This window comes from Vicugna pacos, chromosome 12 (assembly GCF_048564905.1).
Source record: "Vicugna pacos chromosome 12, VicPac4, whole genome shotgun sequence".
In the NCBI taxonomy this organism is placed as follows: domain Eukaryota; kingdom Metazoa; phylum Chordata; class Mammalia; order Artiodactyla; family Camelidae; genus Vicugna; species Vicugna pacos.
The window spans coordinates 45,959,982-45,976,004 of record NC_132998.1 but is presented as its reverse complement, the minus strand read 5'-3'; the positions used below and the strand labels follow the sequence as shown (position 1 = coordinate 45,976,004).

At 37.0% G+C, this 16,023-nt stretch overlaps 1 protein-coding gene across 1 annotated transcript in view; it reads left to right on the top strand.

The window, feature by feature from the left end:
* Positions 1-4,889: 4,889 nt before the first annotated feature.
* The window catches only part of PTPRQ (protein tyrosine phosphatase receptor type Q), a 186,399-nt gene continuing 175,265 nt past the window's right edge, over positions 4,890-16,023 (top strand). Inside the window, exons 1-5 of the mRNA XM_072973348.1 lie at positions 4,890-4,952; positions 5,969-6,229; positions 12,270-12,430; positions 13,238-13,349; positions 14,029-14,255. Coding sequence (XP_072829449.1) covers positions 4,934-4,952; positions 5,969-6,229; positions 12,270-12,430; positions 13,238-13,349; positions 14,029-14,255 — 780 coding nt within the window. The 5' untranslated portion in view covers positions 4,890-4,933. The remainder of the gene's footprint in view (positions 4,953-5,968; positions 6,230-12,269; positions 12,431-13,237; positions 13,350-14,028; positions 14,256-16,023) is intronic.

The window sequence follows — 16,023 nt, the reverse complement described above, 5'->3', positions numbered from 1 at the left end:
TAAGAGGGACAGAGATGCAGTCTACTGAGAACCCACACCCCCACTGTGGTGACCCTCCCGTGGGAGGGCTATCACAACCACAGAGGGCCCCCCAGGATGGAGGGTCCGAGCTTGAGGGAACCTGCACTGGGAAGAAGAGCCATTGTAACACCTGGTTGTGAAGAACAGCAGGGCTTCTGTCTGGGAGAGCCGGAGAGCTGTGCGATACTGAGACTTTGCTCTTGAAGGGCATGTTCACATGCTACGCACTCTGAGTCCCAGTGCATGGGCGGCAGCTTGACAAGCAGCTGGGGGGCAGGGAGCTGGTGGAGCGCTCTCTAGGCATAGAAGCACTGATGGGTCCACTTTTTTAAAACTCTCCTTCCAACTGGCTTATTAGCTCTAGTTTTGTGTGGCGCTTTTAGGGTTTTCTATATACAGTATCATGTCATCCACATATAATGACAATTTTACTTCTTCTCTTCCAATTTGGATCCCTTTCTTTCTTTTTCTTGCCTAATTGTGACTAGGACTTCTAAGACAATGTTGAATAGACATGGTGAGAGTGGGCATCCTTGTCTTGTTCCAGATTTTCACAGGAAGGCTATCAGTTTTTTAATGTTGAGTATTATGTTGGCTATGGGTTTGTCTTAAATAGCTTTTATTATGTTGAGATATGTTCCCTCTGTACCCATTTGGGTGTTGAATTTTATCAAATGCTTTTTCTGCATTTATTGAGATGATCATATGATTTTTGTCCTTTCTCTTGTTGACGTCCTGTATCACATTGATTTGCGTATGTTCAACCATCCTTGTGTCCCTGGGATGAATCCAACTTGATCATAGTGTGTGATCTTTTTTATGTGCTGTTGGATTCTGTTTGCTAATATTTTGTTGAGGATTTTTGCATCTATGTTCATCAGTGACATTGGCCTGAAGTTTTCTTTTTTGGTATTTTTGCATCTATGTTCATCAGTGACATTGGCCTGAAGTTTTCTTTTTTGGTATAGTGTCTTTGTCTGGTTTTGGTATCAGGGTGATGGTGGTTTCATAGAATGAGTTTGGGAGTGTTCCCTCCTTTTCAGTCTTTTGGAAGAGTTTGAAAAGGACTGGTAGGAGTTCTTTGTATGTTTGGTAGAATTCCCCAGTGAAGCCATCTGGTCCCAGACTTTTGTTTGTAGGGAGATTTTTTTTTCTTGTTAATTCTATTTTATTTCTAGTGATTGGTCTGTTCAAGTGGTCTATTTCTTACCGATTCAGTCTTGGTGGGCTGTATGTTTCTAGAAACTTGTCCATTAAACTCCTCGCCATGGTCTCCAAAAGTTCACCTAATTGGACTTTCATCTAATTATACTGCCTGCTGTGTAACTATGTTGCAACCCTGTTGGGGTCTCTTGTTGTTCCTCTAGTGGGCCAGGCACATCCCTATTGCAAGGTTTTTGTGCTTGACATTCATTTTGCCTGAATATTTTACCTCCAGTTTTGGTAGGCTTTTTCCTATCCTTGGGTTCTCAGTTACAGTTTCATCTTGTAGACTAAAAGAAAAGTGTAGTGTAAGAGCTTTGAGTTCCAGTTTATTCAGGCTAGGAAACAGCCTCTCAGTAGCTCTGAGGGAACTTCCTGCAGAGGTAGGGGAGAAGCCAATGCATATACGATTTTGGGGTAGGAAATACATGCAGTCAAGCATCACATCTCAGTAAAAGGTAATTGTTAGTCACAAGACACAGATATATCAGTTAATGATTTCGGTGCTTTTCTATGTACGGGAAAATGCAAGACTCTGGGTTCATTAAAATTCTTCCTGAGTCATACATCTAACTTTCTAAGGGCCTGTTCTTCCGAAACAGAGTCCCTCATTCTGTTGGGCATCCTGAATTCCTCTCAGGATGCACTGCTGCTCAGGGACTGCAGTGGCTAATGACTTAATCCTGATAGAACTAGGTGGTAAGCCACATTGTTTGTTTTGTATTCTCATCTCCTTCCTTGATTATCTAATCTAAATAAAACCACTGTTTGTGTTCACTCTGAGATATAGCTGAATTCATTCATTTTTTGAGTTGTCTGGTTGTTAGGTGTCACCATTAGGATGTGACTTCCCCACAATCAGAAGCCTTTTCTGTCTTGTTTACCACAAAATACCTAGTACCTAAGAATGCTTCCCCTGCAATAGGTGATCGATAAATATTTGATGAATAAGTAGAAATTTACATAGTAGTGTTCCCATATATGATCGGAGTGATTATGGCAGGAGGAGGTCAATACTGAATATAGTTACCAGGAAAGGGTGGAACTTGAGATGAAGTTTCAGGAACAGGTAGGATTCAGACTCATGGAAAAGAGGAGAGGATACTCTGTACAAGCAAGTTCACAAAGTCAGGAGGGAGCATTCTGTTTGTCATTTGTAAGTGTCATTCAATGATAGGGGTATCCTGATTAATAAATCATTCATGAAAAACTCTATCCTTTCTAGAATGATTTAATTCATTCCTGTATTGAGTGTAGGTATTCCTTAGAAGAAATCCTAAGCATTTATAATATTAATTGTAAAAGATTCACATTTTTTACCCTAAGCTCTTTGTCCTAATTCTCATATTTCAAGGCAAATTCCTGAAAGAATGAGCTTTCCTTGGGGTTAACTGAGGGAATAAAATTGTTGTCAGATAAAATATATATCCCTAGAATTGCTTTTTACTATTTTTTTCAGAGACTGTAAATTATGTATTATTAAGGGAAATTTATTTTAAGAAATTGTGTTAAGATTCAAGTTATTTTATTAACTATATTATATCACTAATGGTTATTCTAGTCTTTCTCAACTAGTGAGATTATTTGTTAAATTTTAATGAATTGAGCAACAGTATCCTGGTTGCTTAGCAAAGTGTACTTGCATAACTGAGATCATTTTCCTAATCATTTAAAATTAATCATCCCAGGTCTTCAAAATATGCTTTAAACATAGAAATGAAGCACAAATTATGTTTTCTTAACGTGGTTTCTACTAGACATATGTAGTCCACATGTTTGGGGAAACAAACCAACCAACCTCTATTTTACAAATTCATTTAAAAAATTTACATAGTTTTGTCATGAGGTCTCCTCAGTCAATTTCTTTTTCTTTTAATGTTTCCTTAATGCTCTAATATGATTCTTCGTATGTCTGAATTGAGCATCCCGTTAAGATCATATTCTTCCTCTGCTATGTGGTACTTTCTCCTACCATCCTTTTTCATACCAGAAGTTCTCAGCAGTCTGTTCACTCTTCTTATCTTCCTATATGCCAGACAAGCAAAGTAATTGCCAGTGACACCTTATAAATCAATAAGCAATGATATGCTTCTAGACCTCATGATTATCTTCCTTCAGTAACAAAACACTCTTCCCCCAAGACAGTGATAAACATGTCTGCCCAGGAAATTTGTTTCTCTGACTCCTACCACATAACAGTTGTTTTTTAAAAGCATCATAACATTGAAATTACTTATAAAGTTAATGACTACTTCCATTTAGATGTATCTGTTTCTTTTATAACATGAAACGTGGAGTAAAGAAGAGTAAAGACTGTTATAAGTAGCTTTGGATGAGTTAAAAAATCCCCAAGGTATTGTCACTGTCAAATCAATCCACTGAAAATTTCTAAAGTCAGTGCCAGTTCTCAAAGCTTTAATGAATAATTGGTTACAATAAAAGATGGTTATAATGAGAGATGAGCTGGCATGGAATGTGACATGACATTTATCGTTCATTCATTCAACAAAAAATTGGGAGTGCCTTCTCTATTCTAGGTCTTGATTTTTGTTGTTTTCTCTCTTGCTGGTTTTTCCTACTCCCCTGACTAATACTGACTGGCTTCCAGTGACATCTCTTTAACAGTCTTCCAACCCCTGGCTCTCTCTCCTGAGGCACCTGTGTGAGTTCTCTGGAAGGGCCTGGGGTGATCCCCACTACCCACTTCCTTGACGTGACAGATTTAGCTCTAGCTCAGTCTTTTCCAGCTCCTCTCAGCTCTTCCTTCTGGTGTTATATCCCATTATATTTTTGCTGCTAGTATCTGTTTGCAGAGCAGCCAGCCTTCTCGGGTGGGGTGCTAGTGAAATGGTTCAAGCCTGATGACTCTCTGTGTTCATACTTGACCCATGGACGACGCTGGCATTTGTCAGGGCAAGCAAAGGTGGGTGTCCAGATTGCTCCACAGCTCCTTCTCTGATCAAGCAGACTCATGAATGGGAAGTCGGTTGCCTGTTACCTTCAGTCTGCAATGTGTCATTCACTCCAGCAGGCATCCTCCTCATTTAGCTGGAATCTGGAGTGTGGGCAGAAGCACCCTCTTTCCCACCCCTTAGGCAGCCAGGAAAAAGCTATGGCGTTCTCCCAGAGGTCAGGGACCTGCGACTTCAGTGACACCTTCTCTTACCTCCTCTAGTCTTCTGCTTACATGCAGTTGGGAAAGTGAGCATGTGTGTCATTTACAAAACGGTTTTTGTTTTGAGGTGGCCAACAGGTGAAATCCCACTTGTAAGTATTATATGCATATACACAAATCATATATATATGAAATTTAAAAATACTTGGAAGCTGTTGGTCTTTTAATGAGTAAACTTCTAAGTCAGTCCACTATACTTACGACTGTGTGAACTTCACCAAGTTATTCAGCCTTCAACTAGCTTCAGATTACTCCTTGGTGAAGATAGAAAGGATTACAGCCCTTACCTTGCAGTATTAATTGATGTGAATGTGTCTAGGATGGAGTTCGTGACAAATAAATCTTTTTAAATCATGAAAAACATAAATTTGTCTCTTCTTTCTCTAGATATCCTACTGCATGACATCTAGAAAGGAAAAGCTTTTTAAAGTGATTGTTTATGGCAACAAAGCCAAAGTACAGAATTTGACTCCAGGGATGGACTACCTGTTCCAGGTGAAGACAGTTAGAGGCAAAGATTACAGCGTATCTGTGATGGAAGAAGTGGCTACAAGTAAGAAAATACCATAATAGAACCTTTGCTTTATAGTTTTCTAAGAATTGACAGTATTTTGGCCCAGCATAATTAAAGCTGTTTTAAAACTTAAAACCTGATAATTAAGGAATGATGATCAGCAGATTATGTTTATGAGAAGTCCCAAGAACTATGTGAACTTAAAAAAGTCTTTGTCTAAATGTATTGGCACTACATAGAGATTTTTTAAAATAATCTGAAGTGAACGTATGTATGTATATATATCATATATGTCAAATATATGGAATATATGTATATATACACCATACATGTTATATAATATGCCATAATGATATAAAGACAGTTCAGTTTCTATTGCATAGGGGTTTGATAAGCAGAAAAGTAGAGAATTTCTATTTTTCCTTCCCTGATGTTTGTAAATTCATTGTAAATCAATTTCATAATGTTTTTGAATGGGGTAGAGTAATAGTACTTGTTACCAGCAGTTCTTGTGAAAGTTCATAAGGTTTACAGGATCCCGTCTCAGTGGAGACCACATGACAGCATAAGAAACTACATTACTTTCACTGATGAGTGGATTAAAAATCCAGTGATACAAGAATGCAGAAAACTTTGATGTAACCAGAAGAACCACACTTGAAAGTGCCCTTACTTCTGGCCCTCACACCCTCTCTGTGTCATCTTCATCCAACGTGTAACTCTGCTAGGTAGTGACTAACCTGTAATTGTATCCTATAAGGGTACTTTTGGTTACGAGCACTCAGGAGGCACAATTCCAAAGGAATGACTATTGCAAGTGGCTTATGATTGATTAAGGAAAGATATTTGGGAACTAGGGAGGATGGTAATGTGCCATTTCAAGTAAAACTCATATAAATAAGAACCTGTTTCTCTCTCTGCAGAGCTGACCATGTAAGACATTCTGTATGAATACATTCAAAGATTGTTACATAGATGTTTGTATTATTCACGTCTGCTTTATTTTCACGTACATGTATGCAGTTTTTATTTACATATATTTACCTTTTCAATAGAGCCATCTAGGATATGTGGCTTAACCTTGAAAGCTGTGAATACTTCTTCAGCAAATTTAATGTGGAATCCAACAGAGACCAACTTCACTCATTACAAGATTTGTATATCAAACAGAACATTTGCAAAAGAGTATCTTATTTGGGGGCTGATGACTGAGCACGCAGTGACAGAGCTCACTCCTGGCGGAGTGTATAACATCACAGTACACAGAGTGAGAGGTGATATTGAAGGATCTGGCACGTTTATCAGAGTCATTGCAGGTATACAAATTCTTTTTGATATTAAAAAATTCACATTTGATTTGCATGTTGTACTGCTTGAGATAAAATTTCAATACCCTTTTTTTGAAATTTGAAAACGTACAGTCTATAGAATATTTCAGAGGGTAAAAAATACTTTCACTGGAGTTATTCTGAGGATTTTTGAGAAACTATATGTAAGTTATAAATTGGATAACAAATTATCTGGCACATAGTCAGTGCTCAATAAATGTAGTTAATACTATACATAGTTTCTTATCAAATTAGTGGTCCAGCTGGTGGAATTAAATGGTCAATTTGGGAATCACCCATTCTCCTCAAAACTTGCTCTTGGTTTTGATGAACAGCTGTGCTATGCACATGAAAAAGCATAATTTAGGATGTGAGGAGAGTAGTAAAGGATGCAAGCATGGAAATAGATACAGCCTAAGTCAGATTAATAGGTGAAGCAACAGAAGTATGTTCAATCTTACTGTGGTTGCACAGACAAGGGAGTGATGACCTCCGCAGAATAAATGGGGAAGGCTCTCTGAGGCTGGGAATGTCTGCAAAAGGTTAGGGTGCTTCCTCATCAGACTAGAGAGCACATGGGGTGTGTTGAAAGGAGGACTCACAGAGAGAGGGAACAGTCTGTGCAAAATTACGGAGACGTCAATGAATATGGTGTATTTGTGGAACAGTAATCAATTCAACATGGGAAGATTCTGTTGTTTTTATATGAGAAAAGAATGAAATCCTATTCTGAATAATTGAAAGCATAATTTTACATCCAAGTGAAGCTGCGAGACCTATGAATCTTCAAAATTTTTCAGAAGAGAAGAAGATGGCAGTAATAACTAATGAGATTACCCTTAAATGATCTTTAAGGCTCTGAATTAGACAACCCAAGGCAGACATAAAATAACTCAGGCTACGAACATTTGTTTTGTGGGTGTTGCACACTGCATTAGTTTCTAATTGGTGCTGTAACAAACTGCCACAAGCTTTGTGGCTTAAAACAACGCAAATTTATTATGCCATGGCTCTTAAATACTCGATTACACTTTGTTTATTTTTGTATTATATATACGTATATAATACATCTTCGCCATTTCTTAAAAAACGTATTTGTTAAATGATGTATTAAATGTCTTCCCCCCACCCAGGGTTTTACAATAAGTAAACTATACAATTAAGTGCATTAAAACTGGACCCGCAGGAGAGGATTTGGTCTGCGGCAAGGTTTCTTAACGTCAGTGCTGTTGACATTTTGGGCTGGGTGGTTCTCTCTTGTGGGAATGTGTTCTGTACATTTTAGGATGTTTAGCAGCATCCCTGACCTCTGCCCACTAGATACCAGTAGGATCCTCTTAATTGTGACAATCAAATTTTTCTCTAAAAATCCCCAGAAGTCCAGAAATTTTCAGAAGTTGACAAGATCAGAATGCGTCTGTGGTAAGCACTGATCTTACGTAGCTGGATGGAAAGATCAAAGAGCCCACTGAGCAAAGGTTGAGGAAAAATACGATACAGTGTTTTGCTTATGCACCCGTCAAGGAGACAGCGTGGTTAGTATGAGGGACAGGATTCGCTCACTTAGAATTTGGTCGGAGGGAAAAATGAGCAAGGTCATGCCAATATCAGGAAAGTTTCACGGAAGATAATGAATATCAGTGGTTATTTTAATGACAGAAGAGAGCACTTTATGAAATAGTAGGAACTTGATGTTCTAGTTGGGTCGTGTGGTTTAGGCGATGATACTGAGAGATTATAGGTGGGTCATGGAAGTCCCTGGGAGAGGAGAGCGGTGATTTGGGAGGTGAGCTGATGGGAGCAAATGGGAAAGAATGATAACCTAGGTTTCCTGGTGGACATCTCTGGAGCAGAAAGGTATTACTGCCCTACTTTTTGCAGAGGAGAGAGCAGTGGCAGTAGAACAATTCTGGGCAGAGCACTGAGTAGATATGAGGAGGGAGCTAAAGCTAAGAAGGGAAAAAGAGGGGATGTCATGATTTTACTAGAGAAAGACGGCAGAAGTAACAATAGCTGGTAATCACAGTTACGTTTACTGAGCTCCTGCTAGGCTCACACCACTCCTCTCAGCACTTCACGTATATTAATTTAACTTATTTCTACAGCAGTGTGAGAGGTAGGAGTATTATTGTCCTCATCTTGATGAGGCCCGAGTGGTACAGAGAGGCTAAAGGTTTTCGCCTACATTTTTAATTGATGTAGCAAAGCTAGGGTTTGAATCCAGTTATCCAGTTATAGGGCCTGTGACCAGTGCCTGTACTAAAAATTTGATTTTTTTGACTCTTGTGATACCCAATATGATGCTGACTTATTAGAGGATGTTTATTTTATTTATAATTTATACCTAGCCCATTTCCAAACTATGAGGATGCTATAGGCACTCAATAAATACATGTTGCCTTGACATAGGACGTATTTAGTAGGAGTCCCTCAAGATTAAATGGGAGGTCACTTCAACTAACAATCCTAGACTTGAAGGAAAAATTACAGATCATTCTATTTAATGCCTTAATTCTCTTTTAAATGCTAATTCATGTAGTAGGACTTTTGATCTACTATTTATAAGCCACTTTGTGAAGGTCAAGGGGTGCAGTTATCAGGGTAATTGAAACTTGAGCTCTGAAGCTACTGCTCCTGGGTCTAAATCCTAGCTTCCCCGCTCACCTATTAGCTTTGAGACCTTGGCAAAGTTAACGAAATTCTTCGTTTCTCAGTTGTCCAATTTTTAAATCATAATAATAGTATTCCTTATGATTTGTTATGGGTGTTATACATAAAATGAGTGAAAATGTGTAGCGCAGAGTGTAGCGTGTTGGAAACTCGATTAGGAGTTACTTACTGTTCTGCATGTCTTGTATCTCATTGGTCAGAGCATATATTATGCCCAACCTGTGATTAATCATGGAAAGATTTAAATGTGATATTGAAAGCTTATCATACACAGTATTAGTACCTAGGTGGTATAAATAAAAATAATAATGGTAATGAAAATTTTGAAGTCTTCATATTTTGTTTTAAAATATCTGTCCCTATGGGTGTTTCTTTCCTTAGTGCTGTTCTGGTAGGTTTGTGTGACTCTTCTGTGGATATTCTGAGATGTAACATTTTGGTCTCATTTTGTGTACATGCCTTTAAGGATCAGAATCTCCTGAAGAGCTCTGTCAGAAGCTTTCTTGTCCATTTTGAATCTCCTCTTACTCTCTGTCTCAAAGGTGAATTGAGCATAGATTTCATCAGAACTCTGTATGTGAGGCCTTCTTAACTCTTCTGAGCTTGTTTTCTATATAGACACTGATCATGGGATCAGACTTCTGTTTTTTCCTCAGTTTCTCAAGATGCAGCTGAAACAAATTTTCTGAGATACCAAGGGGAAAAGTTGAGAGATGCTTTAAAGCTGCACTGTTCAGCATGTAGTGATTAGCAACACATGACTCTTGAACCTTGGCATGGGACTAGTCCACAATCAGATGTGCTCTAAGTGTGGCAGACACAAGGGATTCCAAAGACTTAGTATGAAAAAAAGTGACTGGCTCATTAACAGTTTAATATTGATTACATGTGAGATGATGTTGCTGTAAATGGCATTATTTCATTCTTTTTTATGACCCAGTAGTATTCCATTGTACACATACCACATCTTTTAATTTTTTTAAGGTGGTAGTTAATAAATGGTAGCTATGTAATTATTTTCTCTGATAGTACAAAATACTATCACATAAAGTACACATAACATAAAATTCACCATCTTAACAATTTTAAGTGTATTGTTCAGTACTGTTAAGTATTTTAACACTATTGTGCAACCTGTCTTCAAAACTTTTTCATCTTGTGCAACAAACGTGATAGCCATGAAACAGTTCCTCATTTCCCCTCCTCCCATCCCCTGAAATCACTGTTTTACTTTCTTATACCACATCTTCTATATCCAGTCATCTGTCAGTGGACATTTAGGTTGCTACCATGATTTGGCTATTGTATATAATGCACTATATACAAACATATAATTGAATTTCCCAGTGACTTAAGCATTACTTCATCTCTCTTACCTCAGAAAAACTGAGGGAAAACCTCCCTCTTCTCTGCTCACAGTATCCTACTAACTGGCCTTGCACTGCCATTTTTGCCAAGTCTCCGATTCCTATATAGCATTCCAGAGTAATCTTAAAAAAAAAAAAAAGATTGTTTTTCTGCTTAAAATTTTTCAATGTTTTCCACTGAATTTACGGGGAAAAAAATCTAAAATCTTTATAGTGGCCTACATGATCATCAGATTGCTCTCCTTTCTTAAGTGATCCTACAGCCCAGGCTGGTTTTTATCAATCACTTTAAATTCTGTCCTTTTCCAGGGCTTTTATCCACGCTGCTTAGAAAGGTCTTTACCAAATTGTCCTGAAGCTCCCAGGCCTTCCCTTTTTATCAGATTGGCAAATTTTCAGACAAATATATTCTTCCTCCTCTTGGTGAGATGCATTTCATCCTTGGCCAAGAGTTCTTCAGCATGTAATCTTAAACCACAGTCCGGGAAATTGCATCCTATCTCACTGCCATCTCCGTGAGACTCTTCTGTCTTCATTTTTCTTCCTAAGTCTCATTCCAGCTGTTTTCCAGTTTCTTGCCTAAGACTTCATGAGTGTCTAGGACACTTGATGAAACAGTATTTGCCCTCACTTAAATCAGTAAGTGTGAGTAGTGGTTGGACTTTTGTCATGTTAGACTTTTGTCCATTTTAATATGGGCTGGTGAGGAAATCAAGCTCTTTCTCTCAAGCTTGGGAATACAGAGGACATAGGTCTGTGCACGGAGTCATGAGAAAAAAGATCCCACCAGCTGTGCACAACAAAGTAGGTCTGCCTGTTAGAGACTGGGCATTTCTCTGATCTTTCACCTCAGGTTTGCAGTGTTTCTAAAGAGTTGTAAAACTGTAGTGCTCATGACATGGACAGCTTGGAGATGATGCCTAGAGAATGTGTCTTTGAGGATGTTGTGGCAGAAATCAATTGATCAATATTAGCTTTGGGCTCTAGGGAGACAGTTACAACCGTTCAAGGACCTTTTCAAAGGAGATTAAAAAAAATTCTAAAAGTATATCCCTCCTCTGCCAAAAATATACCAAGAAATTGACCTGTTATCTGTTTTATGCAACGTATCCTATCAGTTTCATTAGGAAATGAGTTTTTGTTTTTTATATATTCATTTTCAAATCATCTCTGGGGGAGGTGTTTATAATTATAAATGGAGTCCAATGATTAATTCTAGACTCCTGTCTTTTGGAAATAGTGTTAGATTGGATCTGTTATCAGCATGTTTTTCACATGCTTGGCTTCATAATCCCTTTCCCTCCCCTTATATTGTTTTTCTGGAATTTGCACTAAAGATAAGCAGAGTGCAGACCTGACTCATTGGCAACCAATCCGAAGAACTTTATGTAGAAAACTCCCTTCAAGTAGGTACAGGCAGCATAAACAAAACTTTGGAAACAGTGGAGACAAAGGTAGAAAAATATAATTGAAGTGGCTAGGACAATGACTACTTACTGTTTAAAAATTATCTTTTTTCATTTCCGACATGGAAACTTTTCTTTTAAAGGAACACTGAACTAAATATTCATCAGTAATGCCCCTCCTTTAAACATTTTGGCAGCTTTTAGTATTTTTTTCTAATTATCTTCTCTTTGATAAATATCCAGGTAATTGGGTAAAAAGTTTGTACTTGTCTTTAAAGTGATTCATTTTTTCAATTAGAGCATAAGCTTTAAAAAACAATCTGGTCAACCAACAGATTTTAGTAGGTAAGGAATACCCCAGTAACAGATACCTAAGCTGATGGATTGATAATAAACTTAAAAACTAGATACTGTTAAGAATATACATACCTAGCACCTACATAGGGCTAGAGATAATTTAAAGGATTTGATGCTTTCTAACAATGTGGTTGTTTTGAAACCTGGCTCTTAGACTATTGATTTTCATGTTTTCTTTGAAGATTTAGGAGAATAACTCTGTTTTAAACCTCTGTTTGTCAATGTCAGAACCAGAAAAACCCAAGAAACTTAAAGCCTTCAACGTTTCTGCACATTCGTTTTCTCTGCACTGGAGCCAACCCTCCGGCCATGTGGAAGGGTTTCGTGTGGATCTTGTTCCTGACAGCGGCTTTGTTACTATCAGAGATCTTGGAGGTAGCGAGTATCAGGTATAGTTTTCATTATCATACTTGCTAAGCCAACTTGTATTTATATTTGGTCCAAATAGGAAAGTTCTTTACAAAACTCATCCACCGTGAAAACTTACTCCTTTGAGAGTTTTTAAAAGCGTAAGATGAAGACAGAAACACTGATGCCGAATCGATGAGTGTAAGTTTCATCACCGGTGGACTGTTACCTTAGCAACGTCTATGTCTCTCTCTCTGTCTTTTTTTTTTTTTTAAGTCTAGCTTGAACCTACAGCCAGCCATCCAAGAGTTCATGAATAGTTTAACAAAGAAAGGGCAGAGCTATTGAGTAATCCAGGCTCATTAATTGTGCACTTGCCAGGAGGATCTGTCTTTAAATCATTAATGCAGGCAACATTTCTCTCTAGAGCCATCAATGTGATTCCACTGCCTGAAAAATGTGATAATGATGGATTTTCTTATCATTTTTCTCTTACTTTTTATTGGAACTTCAGAGACACAGGTATTTTATACACACTCTTAAAAAACCAGGGCTAAGCAATGGGCTATAGATTTCTTAAGACGCTTAAATAGTTGTTTCTCGTGACAATGAACTAAGACAGGTAGAAATGCTGATTTAGTCTTCAATAACACAGTATATTTTGTACGTTTTTATTTTATGTTATTTGGTAAATGATTATGTGATATAACTAACTATTGGAAGGTATTGTGATAAATAGTGCAGAGTTGTATAGTGAAGTGTTTAGTTTTTTTATTGTGATGGATTTATTATTTTAGCTCTCTAGCTTTTTAAAATTTTAACACAATTATGTGTTTTTGGTCTTTTAGGTTGATGTTTCCAATGCTGTTCCAGGTACTAGGTATGACGTAACCATCTCTTCTGTTTCCGCTACAACATACAGCGCACCTGTTAGTAGAACAGTTACCACAAATGTGACAAGTGAGTAGATGCTTTCAGTGACCTTTTTTAAACCAAGTATTTGGAGCCAGTGTAAGTCTGTTGGATGGAAATACTTATACTGGCAATATATGCATTGTATGCATGAAAACAGTTTAGTGATGAAAGCAAAATGGAAACTTTAAGAAAGTGATCTGTTTAGAACCTGCGTTCTACGGGTTCTTTATCTTCCGTTACTTTCAAAGAGCAAAGATAATTTCTCTGTATTGGTTTGTGAAATGGATCAGAGAGACTGTTATTGGGAATATTTAAATAATACAAAGCTATGAAAATAAACTCAATACACTTGCTCTGGAAGAATTACTCAGTTTGTAAGACTGGTTCTTGTTTTCTTAGCTTTTGTGTATAAGGCTTGCCTCAAGTAAGTTTCTTTTAAAAATGATTTGGCACTAAATGGATATTTGGCATGTAGTATTTATTAGCATTCCATTTTTTACATTCTTATAAAAAAATGTTTTTGGTATTCCCCACCCAAAGCATTTAATCTTTTTTTTTTTCTCCTGGTAGCAAAGCTCTTATTTAGGGAGGATAAACTTACATTTTGAGACCATTAGTCTTTGGGAACTTTAAGTCTACAATTTGTGAATATTTTTCTTACATATGATTGTGAAAATACACCAATTATCTGACCTTTTAACAATATGACTCTTTGGAAAAATAGAACCAGGGCCTCCAGTCTTCCTAGCAGGGGAAAGAGTTGGATCTGCTGGGATTCTTCTGTCCTGGAATACACCGCCTAATCCAAATGGGAGAATTACATCTTACGTTGTGAAATACAAGGAAGTTTGTCCATGGATGCAAGCAGCATATACACAAGTTAGGGCAAAGGCAGACAGTCTGGAAGTTCTTCTTACTGATCTTACTCCTGGAACAACATATGAAATCAAGGTAATTATTTTGTAAATAGTTAGTATTAAAATATTCCACTCGTTTTAGAAGTGAAAGCACTTTATCCCACCAGGTCAAACCTTTGCAGCGGAACGTAGCAAGTGACTGAAGGATGATCATCTGAGTCATGGCCTCATTGCCCGTCTGGGCTTTTCCAATCTGAACAGATGTTATAATCTGTTTTCATTTTTATGTGTATTTATATAATTTATCTATTTTAAAAAGCATTCGTTTAGTGACTTTTTAAAAAAAAATTTCAGTCAAATAATTTAAGCTTTGTAAATGCATATGTTCTACTTTTTACTCAAACTCAAAGTTAGCTTTGTTATTTTTCTCTTAATCTTCCTGTATTTCCATGTCTGTCATTGAAATTTCGCATAATGGTTTGAAAGTTTCGAAGGAACCAGTTTCTCAAAGAACAATGAATTCAGTTCAGTTCCATGCAGCAAACATTTCCTGAGCACTTATGCTGTCTTTCATGTTTATAAAAAATTTTATGCCGTTACAATGTTAAATATGCAAAATCTAAGAACATTTTACTTAAATATTAAGTAAAGAAGAGCATATGAAAAGCATTCTTTAATTAGTTGGGCCATATGGAAATGTTTACAGTTAAGAGACATGCGTGATATTTCCAAGGGGCAGTAGAGAATACAGGTACCCTTTCATTCCTCCCTAATTTCGATATAACGTCAGTCTGTCACTTGAGTCTTGACTGTAGAGAAAAAACTGTGTAAATGTGTGATCATACATAACTGAGATGGCCATCTAGATGGAAAGAAATGATAAATGATATTTGCCTGTTTTGTTCTTATTGCAAGTATGCCTATTTGCAGAATTATACAACACAATAAGACCTGGAAAGCATATATCAAGAGCAGGGAGTCCCCCAAATGATAAAAGAAAAAAAAGAAACTTTTACTTCTGCAGGGTCAAAATCAAAGATTTGACAGCTGTATTCCCTGCAGAAACATGAGTTAAAAAGAGTAGGCAACCTTTTTCTAACTGACCTCTGAAAATTATATAGTACAGAGATTTTCTATCAATAAGCACACACTGAGGTTAACTTACATGTGAAGGTATGCTCTTTGGGATGATAAAGATTACATTTTAATGACATAAGAAGCTGTTGCTGATAGAAAGGTGATTTAGCCAACCTAGTGCTGCTTAGATCTATTTTTATGGAGTTTGAATTTTTATTCCCTTGAATTCTCTTATTTCAGGCCTATTGGGAAGCCCTTATTCTCTTTTTTCATCCCACACTTTATAAATCATGTTTGTGACCTTTACTCTGTTCAAGTAAATGTTAGGCATTGCAGAATTCCAAAGGGCATTTGACATGGTGCATTTGATATCTCTAAATGTAGATATCAAATTTACGTGATATGGGGAAAATATGTTATTTCATTTAGTTCTCAGAACAATCTTATGACATAGATACATTATTATTCCCATTTTAAAGGAAAATAGGACTTAGAACAGTTAAGTAAATTGCTCAAAGCTATTCATCTGGGAATGGATAGAGCTGCAATTTAAGCCAAGTTTGTCTCACTATAGGTTATGGCATTTGGAAAAGCTTAAGAGTTTTGTTCTCATTTATGACACTTTCTCTGCCTATTCTGGTGTATTTGATTAGACTATTCAAGTCAAAATTTTTTCCATCTTTCAAATTCTAGAATATTTAATCTAAATGATTAAATCACCCACTTATTTTTAAAAACCGTTTTCCTGAGTAATTTGCCTAATTAGATTGTAAACCCTTAAATCA